The 15,626-nt window shown below is 28.9% G+C and overlaps 1 protein-coding gene across 1 annotated transcript in view; it reads left to right on the top strand.

Moving 5' to 3' along the window:
* The window catches only part of LOC136978723 (uncharacterized), a 28,220-nt gene extending 27,067 nt beyond the window's left edge, over window positions 1-1,153 (top strand). The window contains exon 5 of the mRNA XM_067274512.1: window positions 1,032-1,153. Within this exon, the coding sequence (XP_067130613.1) occupies window positions 1,032-1,088 (57 nt within the window). The 3' untranslated portion in view covers window positions 1,089-1,153. The remainder of the gene's footprint in view (window positions 1-1,031) is intronic.
* The last annotated feature ends 14,473 nt before the right edge of the window (window positions 1,154-15,626 follow it).

Genomic DNA, 15,626 nt, shown 5'->3' on the forward strand with positions numbered 1-15,626 from the left:
ATTACAATTGAATAGAAACACATACATCACACTACAGAAGGCCACTATATTGAATACATGTCATATTGTGAGAAAATTCCTGAATACAGACACACACACTGATACACTTCTTTAATTTCTGTTTTGGTTACTATGCCTTGACTTTGGTCCGGCATAGTACACAGCCACCGGTGTTAACCGAGTATATCTCACTTAACCCAACATAATAATAATAATTAAGAAAAAAAGATATGACTAATAATTAATTAAATTTATATTTATCATTATAAACTTTTATGTATCTTATGTAATTTTGACTTAATAATTACCTAACTGAAATCCTGTCGCTACTCGGAAGAAAAGCAATAAAAACAAACATTAAAATGAAAATCATATTAAAAGTTTAGTTTGTTTTATCATAAAGTGTCAAGGCAATGGTTCCCAAACTCTTGTGACTCGCGGATTCCTTAATCTGCTGCTATCTGGCTATCTGGCAGTGCCTCTCAACTTGTTATTAAGTTAAATACCGGCATTATATATATACGAGTATATATATATATATATATATATATATATATATGTGTGTGTCATATTTGGAGAGAAAACTCAGGTTAAGAAATACTCTTTCTATCTAATAATAATGGGTGTGTTGGTATTAAAGAATAAATACTACATTTCTCTGATAATGTTTTCGTATGACGATAGAATATCATCATACGAAAACATTACCAAAAAAATTTTATTTGTTTTTCTTAATACTATATTAAAGCTTTTTTTATATTAGTCTTTTTATATTAAAGCAATATACAAATTCATAAAATTAGACTTTACGATATTTAAATTATGCATTTTATCTTCTTTATATATATATATTTATTAATTTCAATTAGCCTGTATTTATTTTATTATTATTTTTATCATAAAGTAAGTTAATTAGCAAAACGTTTCTTCAAAAAATTCACACAAGCCTACATTTACAAATTTTATATAAAAATTAAACATTACAAATGATTTATAAATAATAAAATAAATAATTTTTTTTCTTGCTACAGATGCTGAGTATATTTATCACCTATTTTCTTCTTTACATACAATTTATGAAAGAATAATTATTGGCACTTTCGGAAAACAAAAAGTGAATCATGGTGCTATTCAATTATTGGATTTTAAAGAATATTTGAAATGAATATATGAATATTTTTATTACTTGTTGAACTATTCTCACATTAAACAATTATATAATTATATAAACTATATGTATATATTTTAAATAGTTTATATTAACGAACCTTAATTTGTATACTTTTAGAAGATCGTTACTTTTTAAAATCTTTTTCTTATCCTACAAACTTGTATTTAAAAAGTGTAAAATACAACAGTTAATATACTATTTATCATTGTGCTAAGTAAGAAAAAATTCAAATTTTAAAATAATCTGATAATTTTTTATTATTTAATAACTAATACATTTGTATGCGTTAGTTAATGCATAACAATATGCATTAACTAAATGCAAATATTGAAATACATACTCTTGACATGAGAATGCTGCTAATGGATAAATTAATAGATTGTAAATTCAGATACATTAATGTTTTGTTTAATACAATAATTTTAAACAAAACTTTTAAACAAACATTTTAGATTATAACAATGCATTCTTTTATGAGGACGAGTCAGAAAAGAGTGAGAGTGAATTTGTTACTCACGAAATATATTAGGCAGGGTCCAGGTTTATAGGCCTCTTTCGGAGTATTCCCCATTGACAGACAAGTACATACAAGTCAATGGAAGACGTACTTGAACCCATCTTTTGACATCATCTTTCGAATAGTAGTTGATGAATCAAAACACTGATCAACAGTTTCAGTTTTATAGGATTGAACAAATTGTCAACAAAGATCTGTATATAGAATGCGGCACACATTCGATGTTTTTTTTATCAAGTCAAATATTGGGAAACAAAGTTGGCAAAGGGAGGGCTTGCATTATCGCCAACCAGTTGGATGCAGCTCAAGGCTTTTACGTCGGATGTTTGGCCAAGGATTTCAAAGATATCACATGATACTGCCCGGAAACCGCTGGATGCAGGAGCACTTTATGTTGGTAAACTGTTTCACTAAGCGAAGAAGGAAATCGCCATTACCCTTTTCACAGTTCGTATAACCTTGGCCATGAGAAATATACAGTACAGTATATTAAACCATCGAACATCAACGGACGCCACATCTTCTACAGCCCAGTCATTACTCCGTCGTAAAGTTTTTCTTTGTTCTCTCATCTGAAATTAGAGCTGCGGGACCTATAGACCTATGTTTCGGTTCATTCACAGGCATTCTGAAGAATATACAATAGCATAATTTAACTGTAAAGCCAAATGTAAAATTCAGTGAGATAGCTAGAGGAGCCATTGGAATTACTCAAAACATACATACTACTAAATAAAATTAAATAAGTTATCTAGAATTTTTAAAATATATTTTCAAATTGTGTGTACATATTTAAATTTTAAAAAATAGCCAAAGTTCAATAAGTTTTAGTCCCTACTTTCACCGATTCTGAAATATATTTCCGGTAGGACTGACTATCTACCCTAAGTCTGTAATATACGAGCTCATTTCAAAAAGTTATGTCATAATCCATTTTGATAAATCTCATATATTAATTTTCTCGAATAACAGAATAATTCATTGGAATAAATTTACTTTACAATACAGTAAATATTTTTAAATGATTCCTTTTATGATAAAGGATTTATTTTAAACGAGTTTTATACATTTTAATTGAGAAATATTTAAAGTTTATATAAGCATTAAATAATAACACTAAAACATGAGATAAGAGATAATGTCTTTGTTACGATATTTATTACTACAATTTAATATAATAAATAAATCTCAATGGATAAATTTTTTAAAAAATTATGTTTTATTGTTCATATTATATTATAGATAGAAAGAATGTTGTTTAATTATAAATATAATACAGTTTTTTTAAATTAATGAATATATGAATAAATTATATAAGTCTACACTTTTATTCTATAATTATGAGTTATAGAATAAAATTTTATAATTCTATAATTATTACTTTAATAGAAAGAAATATTAAAATAATAATTTTGTAATTTACCTGCACAATACCTGCATATTATTAAATAAGCTTACATGAATAGTTTCAAACATATAGCCAAAAATTATTTGTGTGAATTATTATAATTTTTATAATTAAATCTGGACACTGTATTAATAATTTGTCTTTCTTAATTAACCACGGCTTATTAATTTAAATTGTTATTTTATAAAAGTTAGTTTAGTATAGAATAATATTTGCAAATTAAATAAATATTATAATATCCCATTAACTCTTTAAATTAGATTCTACTATATATAAATTGTTATTTTGCTCTTTTGTTATGTAAAAATATATTAATTAATGCATAACTTATCATTCATAACTTAATTATATTATTCTAAATTACTCACGAGCAATCCGAAGTTTTGGCAACGTGAATTTATTTTCCTATTTACTTCTTCGTGCCATTATTGATTAAGTTCACATTCGTGGTGTAGACACATTCAAATTGAACTTGACTAGTGAAAAGATTTACTCGGCAGACTTAAAGTCTGCAATTCTGCAAGCAAAATTATATGTGACTCGCCGAAAGCCTGCGAAATTCACCTGTGGCCCACATTCAGCAAAGGTTCTAAATCATTATAAAGTTGCTTTCAAGAAACAGACTTACTGTATAATACAGTAACATAATTTTATGTAAATTTCTATGTAAAGTTCAATCACACATAGATTTAATATTTTTGATATTTATTATGCATTTTCACTTTTATTTAACTTAGTGCTTTAGACAAATAACAATTAAAACGTAAAGTTTAAAAAAATCAATATTACTGTATGATGCCTTCCTAATTAACGACGATTATATTAACAATGTATGTATGTATATGCGTGCTTATAAGTATGTTTAATGAAAGCGAATAATGTTAAAAGTTAATAAATTTAAATGCCATGAAATAAATAAAACTTTATAAATTTTTATAATCTCTGTAAACATACTTGTTATTTTTCTAGAAATTTTGTATAAGATTGTATAAAATTAAATTTAACGAAAATCTATTTTTTATAAAAAGTAAAAGTAATAAATAAAATAGTAAATGAGTTTAATTTGTTGTTTTATTTTTAAATATGCTTCTTGATATATTGTATTTAATCTAATTTTAAAAATTTAAATCTCTTAAAATTAATAACAAACAGGACAATTGTTTTATTTTATTTTCTATAGAACTGTACATAATTTAATATGAAAAAACATATTGTACACTATTACACAAAATAATATTAAATGTTATTTTGAGGTCGAAGTTCAAGAAGTTCAAATATTTTAAATTTGTAGTTTAATATATATAATATATATATATATATATATATATATATATATTTTTTTTTTTTCTCAAAAATCCTTTAATCAAAAGTTCTATTACTTACTTATGGTAACAAAAATACTAAAATTAAAATATCCTAAAATTTAAAATCTTGAATTTAAATTGTAAAAATTTAAATTAAATTATAAATTCTTAATTAAAACTAAGGGGAATGTCTAGAAATTAAATTCCGGTTGGCTTGAAAGGAACAGAAACTTGCTTGTTTGAACTTAGTTTATTCTCATAGGAAAATACGTAGTTACAACTATTTTTCAACATATTTACCTTTGAGAGTCAGACATTTGTCTTAGCAACAGATAAGCTTTAACTCAAAGAACTTTCTCGCCAACTTACGGATCCAACAGCGATGAAATCAAGCGACGAAGATCAAATCCGCTGCTCTTCGTCGCTGTGGAGCAACAAACCGCCGAAAGTTATTTGGAATCCTGAAAAATTACAATGGACTATTTAAAACAAAAGACGTAGCCTACTCAGCTCTGGAGTAATTCTGCTTTACCGTAATTCACGGCCACATTTCGTGTGCAGCATACAGGAATTGCTAAAAAAAATTCAAGAGGGAATCTTCAGCATATAGTCTTGATCTAACACTTTCTGACTTCCAGCTGTTTTCTCATTTGAAGAAGTTTTTGGGTGGACGATTCAACAGCGTAGAGTATTTTCCAGCATAGGATTACTGAGATAATACCAGCATGAATTTCTACCGTATAAAATACAGCACACTCTTGCTAATCTGGCTTTTCAATTATCCACATTCTTCATTATATGTTTGTCTCGTATTCGAATTTTTTAAAGCATATAGAGAAAACTTGTAACAATAATAATTTAATAAAGAATTAATCTTACAATTACTGTGTCACTGTATATAATTTCACAATAAGAAAAATAGTACAGCTCCAAAAAGAATCAGTTTCCAAGTGCGACAGCTCACGTCATTCATTGCCCTTAAGGGCTGTTTCACACTATGGCCGACTAGACCGACCGGTCCGACTCCAAGTCGTGTTGCCATGGCAACAGCAGTCGGCCCACCGACTGGTCGTTCTAGTCGGACGGATTTAAAAAGTTAAATATTTGTAGTCGGGTCGGAGCAGTCGGTGAGCTACAGCCAATGAAAGCTTCGAAACTACAACCAATCAGACTGGATATATGAAAACTATCGAATCAATCAAATATAACTTTACATTATAGTTATTTCTAATTTATTTAAATTTTCCCTTGTACCTTATTTCTTTCATAACTGCTTAAATTTTATATGGGAACATATATAACTTTAATATATTAAAAAACATTATCGACGTAATGAGAAAAGATGGTATTATTTAGACTTTTCGCAAGAATTTATAAACGAAGTAAGATCATATCCGCAAAGTTTAACCAGGTAGATTACAAAAATATTTTGAAAATTAGAAAAACTTAAAACGATTTCTAACACCCTTTCCGATTGGTCCTTGCGAGTCGGCCACCCACATATAATCGTACTCAGTGTGAATGCTTTTACTACTAGTCGGTCCGATTATAGGATCGGTCGGATCGGACCAGTTGGTCATAGTGTGAAACAGCCCTTAGTCTGTGTATTCTCAGTAATCCGATACCCTCTATGCAAGGAATGGCGGATAAATAAGTGGCTACTGTAATAGAAAATACTGTAATTGGAATACTTGAAAAACTGTTTTTGAAATACTTTTTAGGTATGAAGTACGCTCGGAAATTGTGATTAGGCTGTACTTTTTCTTTTTATTACAGTATGCCATTATTTCTTTGAATCAAATTCATTTAGCTCATCATTTAAATATTCCAAATAAAATATTTATTTATTCATAACATTTTAAATAACATTTTAGAAAAACATTTTATATAACTAATTACGTTATTATTCTAACAGTTTTCAAATTTTTTGCATTTATCTTATATTAACTATAACGTTTCAAATTATTATTTTTATTGATTTAAATTAAAGTGATTACTCTATAGGTGTAATTGTATCACAGTATAACAGTGGCGTGCCGTGACATTTGATGATAAGGAAGCTGTGTTTCGGTAAGAAGCCGACTTCCACGGGTTCCAGGGACAATCAATTAACTGCACGTCAGTGATGATCTAGGGTCTATTCGTATTCGTTTGTTCGATAAGCTAGCAAAAACCGTAGACTTCTGTAAATGTATTTTTAATAGATTATCTGATGTACTGTACTCAATAAATAAACAAGTTCAATATAATTACCTCTGTTATTAGATTCAATAGATTCCCTCTAAATGCCAATTCTTGCTTTGTTAAAAACATATAACATCTATTAATTTAGATATAATATATCTATTAGCCGTAACTGTCTTGTTATAATTATCAATATTTATTTTATATTATTTACTAATGTTAATAGATTGTCCGTCATTTGTTTTCTAACTAATTCGTTTTACGATCAAGTGTCCACGGAAATTTCCAAAATTTACAACTTTTCAGCTATTCTCATTGAACTGGAAAAATTTCTGTCTTTATTACATTAAAATATAACGAAGAAATCAGTCCCCACTGTACTGGGCTAGTGATTAGTTCAGTTAAGCTTTTGTTTAAGTAAAATTCCGGCTCTTTCAGCAGGGTTTCATTTATGTCCCCAATTCCCTAATCTCTTACTTATTTAACTACTTCTTAGTAGAAATAAGTTCAAACCAGTTACTTTGTACTTGAATATCTGTAGTCTTGGGAAAAAAGTGGAAAGGCAAATTTTTATGACAACGGATAGCCTATATAAATCGTAAATTTAAGGAATATAAATTCTAAAGCTTTTTTTGTACCTTGTACTGTACGTCTCATTCATTAAATTTGGCTGTAAATGATACTGCCAAAGTAACAGTTAATTTTTTAACACTATACAAGAATTGTACATGTTTTGTCTGCATCCCCTTATAGATGGGACATACTAAATCGTAATATTACTAGTTTAACATTGAAATCCGTAAGTAATAGAAAATGGGAGAACAGAATAAACGCAGAATAAATATATCAAATAATTTAATGGATTTTTTAAAACTCCTGTCAACTATACAGAACCTTCATAAAAACATACCAGTAAACTCCTATCGGTTGGGTTAAGTTATAAATCTAGTCTACTCATGATTCACATAATAGGGCGAGGGCGGCCGAATATCTAGCAGGCGGGCGGCTAACAACTCAGAACCGGTCCTGGAAAGAAACATTGGAAGCGTTATACGTGTGTAGCTTCCACCAGCTAAACCGTGTGAGGTTGGTATTCTGTAAAGCGCATGCGCAAATGCGTATAATCTGGCTGCTTGTAAGCTGACCCGGTTTTCGACAATACAGCGCTTCCATTCCGCCACTGATATTCGAAACACAATAGCAATCTTATCGTTTTTCACATGTAGTATAGAAATTTGTAATAAGATACATAATGCAGTTATAATAAAATATTAATTTTAATTAATTCAAAGTAGGTTAAAATATGAAAATTTATATTTTAGAAAATACAAGGGAAGCGCCGCTCCCACCGCTTCCAAGGATGGCACGCCACTGTGAGAATTGCTGAAAATCAAACGAACTGTTTTTAACTTGATCAATTTTCTGGAACGTTTACAATCGTTCTATAATCGAACAAATATGCAATAACAAATTCGAATTTAAAACGGTTCGAACATTTGGTTAAAAAATCGAGATATATAAAAATATTTATAATGTCTGAAATGTTATCAATTTAATACACCTGAGTACTCAATGAAGACTAAACGTAGTTAAAAACAAAAAATAGCATCTAAAATAGTACAGTAGAAGCCGTTCTTTCGGTTAAGCCTTAATGCTCTCCCTCTCCCCCCGCGGGGGAATTTCGAAAAATCCTTTCTTAGTGTGCGTTTCCACGACGTACACTAACTGTGTACCAAATTTCACATCTTTAGGTTCGGCGGTTTGCCCTGGGCGATGATGAATCAATCAATCAGTCACTCAGTCAGTCAGTCAGGACAAGTAATTTTATATATTTAGATTAACTATTTTTTACTATATGATAAGTGCTCATTGTTAATGAAAAAGTATTTAAAATTTATGATAATCATTCAATTTTTGTGGGCCCTTGACACATGGGGCCCAGGGCTTAAGCCTTATTACTCCCTATGTAGATCCGCCCTTGAATACACCGGAGGAGTTCGAGTAATCTATCAAAGTGAGACTTTCTATTTCCCAAACTTTCAGCTTACATTGAGGAAACCATTAAAAAGTAACTAACCATTTACAAAAAAGAATAAAACTTCTTTTGTAGACAACACATACAATATATGTCTGCAATCAGTCCTTTCAAACGCAGTTGAGGTATAAGACAATTCCACGGCGGAGTCGACTTCTATTTGAGGCTGTTCGTCTGCCTCTAAATGTTAAACAGTCCAACATTTCTTTCTAACAGTGGCACCATAATTAAAATAAAATACATCATGTTGGACTGTTTTACATTTAGAGGCAGACGAGCAGCCTCAAATAAAAGGTGACTCCGCCGTGGAATTGTCTTATACCTCAACTGCGTTTGAAAGGATTGAATGCAAAGACATGTCTACACTGCACACATAAACATGTCTTTGCTGTCTGCAAAGACATGTTTATGTGTTGTCTACAAAAGAAGTTTTATTCTTTATTGTAAATTAAATCGTCTTGGATTATTTTTAAAAAAGTAACTAACTATATTGATCATATATAACTGAAATCGATATTTGAAGCCATTTATATCACATTTAAGTAAAATTTGTGTACCTCGTATTTCAGTTTGGGCATATAAAACAAATGGCCTTGGAAAGTATACCCAGGAAACTTTGTGAACAGAAAATAAGACATTCAACGGTGGGAGGTAGCCCACAAAGACAAGAAGATATTTAAAAAAAGGGTTGAATACAATAGGAAAAGTTTGAAAGATGATCCCAGGAAGAAAATCGACAGGAAAGAATGAAAGTCTTTGCCTAACCTAACAACATAACAGTGCTGGAAGAGGATGGTAATGTCGTTCAATTATAATAGGTATTAAATGTTGGTGGGCGCGCGCACCTTGTGATAATTCTACAAAAATAAAATAAAATAAAACATAAACATAAACGAAACTTAAGGCATTGAATATTTAAATCAGTTTTCTTTCGTTTTAAATCGTCTAACGACGTAAAATGTAAAAAATAAATACAGTAATCCCTCGGTTTTCGTTGACTTCGGTTATCGTCAATTTCGGTTTTCGTCGATTTTTTTCGCGAAAAATTTGTCTCGGTTTTCGTCTATTGCCTCGAATTTCGTCGGTGTGCTCAAGTGACCTCGCTGCTAATTTTGCGAAAACAAAGGGCGACCCACGCGTTTTCCGGCTCAGTGTGGCGTTATTTCTCGTTGTGTGAGCATTACCCCGCGACGGCCCACCATTGGCCAACGGTTCCGTTCCCTAAACACTGGGAGTCGTGGTTTGTGCTTCGCCAGGACGGGCTGGCTACGTGAAGTTTTCCAGGTTTTCTCCACGTCTGTAATGCCTGAATAGAAGCCAGCTACCCTTAAACAGACCTCCCGGAAGACATTATTCCCCGCGATATGACCATCATAAACGCATACAATTACTATTACATGACAATTACGTCACACTTTACTACGGGGCGATATAGGCTAGAAGCTCATGTCCAACTAACTTCTACAAGACAAGACATTACCCCACGTGTCTACCCAAACAATCCATCGCTTTTATCTTAATGCTAATTATCTTATCTTTTATCTTAATGCTTTTATCTTTATGCTAATTAGTCTTTTATATTAATGTATTATTGCTTTTAGTATTTAACGCTATATTAATTCTCTATAAAGTGTGTTTTTAGTATGTATTTTGGAGTGTCTAGAACGAATTAATTGGATTTACATTGATTCATATGGAAATATTTGCCTCGGTTTTCGTCGGTTTCGGATTTCGCCGATTGTTTTCGGACGGATTATCGACGATAACCGAATTTTTGCTGTAGATAGATATTCGCCACAATATCAAAATTGCACGTCATCTTAACATTCAAATTAATAGCAATATTAATGAAGATAAGAAATGGCATTGACAGGCTTCAATACAATTTCTTTAAAAACCCCAAATAGCGTTTATTAAAATATCAATAACATAAATAAACAAATGACGTATTGCTTAACATTATTACAAAGAAATAATGAAAAACGTTGTCATTGTTAGAATGCTTTCTCTTGGCTGCAATTTTTCTTTCGTCATGTATCGAATTCTACTATTTTCGCTATTATTTAAAGAAATTATGACTAATCCTAGTTATCCTAGGATAATGAAGAAACAAAGACATTCGATCAAGTCAGAGAAGGATAAGATAATACCTTCTAATGTCCTCCTTCGCAAATTAATAACTGCCTCGTACGAGCGACCAATGCCACAATTAAGTTTTACGGTGAGTTGGCTCGAATCTAAATTAACAGAATTAAGGAATGAAAAGATAAAAGAATTAGATCTCATTTTGACACAACAATCCGTCTCTACAGAGCCAGCTACGAACAATCCAGAAACCGTAACCATCGACGAACATATAAAAAGGCGATACTTAACATTAACAATGTCGCTGTCGATTTTGTGTTTTATAACAACGATCACCTTATGTGTCATGTTGATTCAACGACATTGCTACAATGAATCCAATGAAAATATACGTCGAACTACCGGACAGAGACAAGAAGACAAAGTGACAAAAAGAAAACCGGATAAGACACTCTCACCCGAACCTGAACAACAACCTCTATTAGAACCAGACAAAGTTGAGGAAAATATTCGATCTTCGTCCATGTCTTCGATAATTGATACAAAATATTCATTCGACAAATTCCTGAGATTGATCGAACGTTTACACGATGACGAAATAAAACAACTCGAAACGACTTTAAAAAGTGCTGAACAGATCTGAACTGTTTTGTTCATTTATGTGACAGAATTTGTGTTATTTTTCTATATTTTAATATGTATTTGCTTGTTGTTTAAATTATAAATAAACAAATAAAAACAGTCTATAAACCAAGAATTTATTTATGGTGTACTTACTGTAATGTATACGTACTACATTAAATTGCCATTGCTATATCAGTTATATTGTGATGACATCAAGAAGAAATAAAAAGCTGTGGGCAAGCTAAACAATGTAATAATGTGTGTTAATCTTAAATCTAGAGTATAAGATTTATTGGATCTATACACAAATTTTTCATTTTCAATGAGGAAAAATAGATATATTAGAAGGTATGTATGTAGCATACAGGATCTCTTGTCAGTAAGATCAGAGAGAAAATTTTTTGGCACAGACTCTTAGCACAGATACTATTTCCGCGAACAACACATTTTATGTTATTTTCGACACCCAATAAACAATAGTATTTGAAAATAAAGATGCACAATTACACATTGAAGACAGATATAATAGAAAATATAGGACAGGTATAGGCCTATTGCATCCAGTACCATAACTGATTTGCAATTTATCAACAAAATACTCAATCTATTCAATAAATTTTAAAAACCAATGGGATCGGTAAAATTTCAATTCTAAAAAACTTTAAATTAAAATCCAAGTAAAAAGCTACTCTTTAAAATCCGACTTCGAGTCAGTTAAAAAAGACAAAAAAAGGGGACGAAAAGATGCTATACTTTCATAATTTTATTAGTTCTATTTCCCAGGAAATAGAACTAATAAAATTATGAAAGTATAGCATCTTTTCGTCCCCTTTTTTTGTCTTTTTTAACTGACTCGAAGTCGGATTTTAAAGAGTAGCTTTTTACTTGGATTTTAATTTAAAGTTTTTTAGAATTAAAATACTCAATATTAAATTTTATTTTAGTTTTTGAAAATAGAACATAAGCCAGTTATAAAACCCGGCATTTAAAAATTCTTAAAATATTTAGCGCTATAAAGTCTTTAAAAAATTCTTCAGTTCTTCGTTGAGTTATTTTTGCTGTTTAAATTCTTCATATTCAATAAAATTTTTTAAACCCGGCAATATTGATTACGTGGTAGTTTTAGCTAAAATAGATTAAAATTTTTTTGTGTTTTCCGATCATGGCCAGATTTTTTATTATGGCAGGTTTTATCAGCCAAATTCGATCAAATCTGGAAGAAAATTGGTACTATTTACCGAGCGCTTCGTTTGATAGTCACTGCACTATTTATGGCCATCCGGCCATAAATAGTGCAGTTCATGCCGATCGTTCAAGGTGGCAGCGTTCTGCTCTGGGGGACCCGAGATCAAATCTGGACAGATCGAAAAATCCTCAGGAATTTTTCTGGGATGTCCCGATCGGATACGTCGACTCATATCTTTCACAACCCGGCCGCCCCATTGTGGACCTGGCCGAATCCATAATGAGCTTACTAAAAAGAGACCCTCTTACAAGTTAGTGCCCACTGGGCGGAAAGATTTTTTAAAAAAAAGTCATTGCACTATCGTGATACTGTAGGGTCATACAAAAATATACAAATCATTCGATAATTTTCTATCGATAGGCAGCAATCATTCGATAGTAGGAACATCGGTAGTTAAAACGTTTTGATTGCTGGAATGATTGTAGGGACGAGACGGATCGTCAAAAAAAGAGTTTGTCACGAGGCCATTTAATCGAGACATAGTAGACGTAAACAAATATTTTTAATCCATTGAATTTTTTTTATTATTATTTTTAGATTTATATCAAACATTAATTCTGGCATTATTATATATAGTCTACTCGTGGATTTACTTACATATGAATTTGTCACATTTTAAATTTAATTTGCTTTTTAATATATCAAATAATATCTTACATAATAAATATTTTTAATATGTAAGATATAAGACTTTTAATATTTCACGAATATAGTAAATATTTTATTAGTCATTCCTAAATTCAAGACACAGGAATCTTTGAGTCAATAATAATATATTAATATGAAATATGAATGATTTGTATATAGTCAAAATGCCGTGTCGATTGTGACCGACCCTAATAATACTTTATTATATATTGATTATAATGGAATATTTCTGGGAGTTTAAATTCAAAAACTTTATTTTTATTTTCTAAGAGTCTTTTAATAATTTCTAAATGAAATTAACAATTAAAAACTTTAGATATATGATTGGAATCTTCAGATTGTTTTACTTAAGGTGAAAAACATCTGATATAAATACTATTAAGTTAAAATGAAGTAGGCCCTATAATATTACAGAAACGTTTTTGAAGATAGAAATTTTTGATTAAACGTTAAAAAAATTCACAAAGGTTTACATTGAAGACAGATATAATAGAAAATATAGGACAGGTATAGGCCTGTTGCATCCAGTACCATAACTGATTTGCAATTTATCAACAAAATACTCAATATTAAATTTTATTTTAGTTTTTGAAAATAGAACATAAGCCAGTTATAAAACAGAATTTGCGTTATTTTTCTATATTTTATAGTATATTTGAATATAAATAGACGGAAATACATTACATTAATTTCAATTATGTTAAATTTTCGTATGGCTAATGAATTTATTATACATTTTATTTCTTACTAATATTAATTATTAATATTAAATGGTTAATATTATATCTGTTGGATTCGTATAGCGTAAGAAAAGATCTTATTTAGAATAAGATCTATTATGTTTGTTTATTTATTAAGTTTATTTGTTTTTGCATTATGTTTCTTTGTTGTCTGCATTATGTTTGTTTGTTTATTATCTTAATATTTTTCTGATGCATTATCATTTAACATTTTTATATCTTAGGTGTGAAAACATGCTTTACAAATTAATTGTCAATCATATTTGTATATGATATTTTATGTGGAATAAATTATATTATCGCTTAAAACGTAGCCGCTCATTGCATCATTTTAAATAATTCTTTTAATCGTTTATGATATATTTTTACGAAACACTGCGACTTAGTTAATTAATGAAAATAAAACAGATGTATTATAATACTTTATTATTTAACGTAATCGCATTATTAATAAAATTTAAATGGCTATTTTTATATTTTTAAAAATTTAATTTGAATATAAATTATCAAAAATAAAAACATTTGTTTATAGTATCATATAATTTATGTATTTTAACTAAGATACATTATATTTAAGATAATAGATTCTTATTTTCAAATTAGAAAATGTATTTTTTTGCTAAACAAATAATATATAAAAAATTTAAAGCAAACTAAGCTTTTCTCCCTTGATGATTTTTGCGGAATTTTATGCTTTCTTGGTTGATTTATTTTTATCTGTTAATTAAAAATATAATTTTTGAAAGTTATCAGTTGTTTATTTAATTTAACTGATAATGTATCAATATTTTTTAATTGTGAAATTATTATATTTCATATTACAAATTTACAAAAAACAACCAATGCTAATTTGTATTTTTAGAAAATGTACAAAAAAATCTTCATTTCTGAGTATAATGTATTTCTCAAATATATATATTTTTAAATTACATCTTAATGAATAAAATATATATAGTACACATTACACTATAGAATGAAATGCTTTGAGTTATTTAATCTAATTAATCTATTTAAATATTTCAGCTCATGAATTTTAATTTAAAAACTTATATGATATATTTATAATAATCACACATAGAATAAATACTATATTTATATTATATAAAGTAAATTTAATAGAATTATTTTCATACTAAGAAACAACGCTTTATAACAATAATCTATTTCAATACAATTCACATTAAAAATATTTGTAACATATAAACTTACAGAATTTCTAGCAGAATATAGAAAAAAATACATCCATATCTAATAATTTACATTACATTAATTTCAATTATGTTAAATTTTCGTATGGCTAATGAATTTATTACATATTTTATTCCTTACTAATATTAATTATTAATATTAAATGGTTAATATTATATTTGTTGGATTCGTATAGCGTATAAAATAATATCTTGATACAAACTCATTTTGAATTTTACTTAAAATATTTAAGAACTGTTCCGTAATTTCGAAATTAATGTATTTATATTTTTAATTCGTTATATTAATAATAAATTTTAAAACAAAAATGATTAGTATAAGTTATACAAAAATCTAAATAAATAACACATTAGGTTTACCTTAAGTTTTTTTAAAATTCGAATTATGTATTGAAGATTTTAAATTTGAAATTGTTATCATGTTACAAAAGACATCATTTTAAACATCATTATGAT

This window comes from Centruroides vittatus, unplaced genomic scaffold (genome assembly GCF_030686945.1).
Source record: "Centruroides vittatus isolate TY-2023 unplaced genomic scaffold, ASM3068694v2 contig_549, whole genome shotgun sequence".
Classification (NCBI taxonomy): Eukaryota; Metazoa; Arthropoda; class Arachnida; order Scorpiones; family Buthidae; genus Centruroides; species Centruroides vittatus.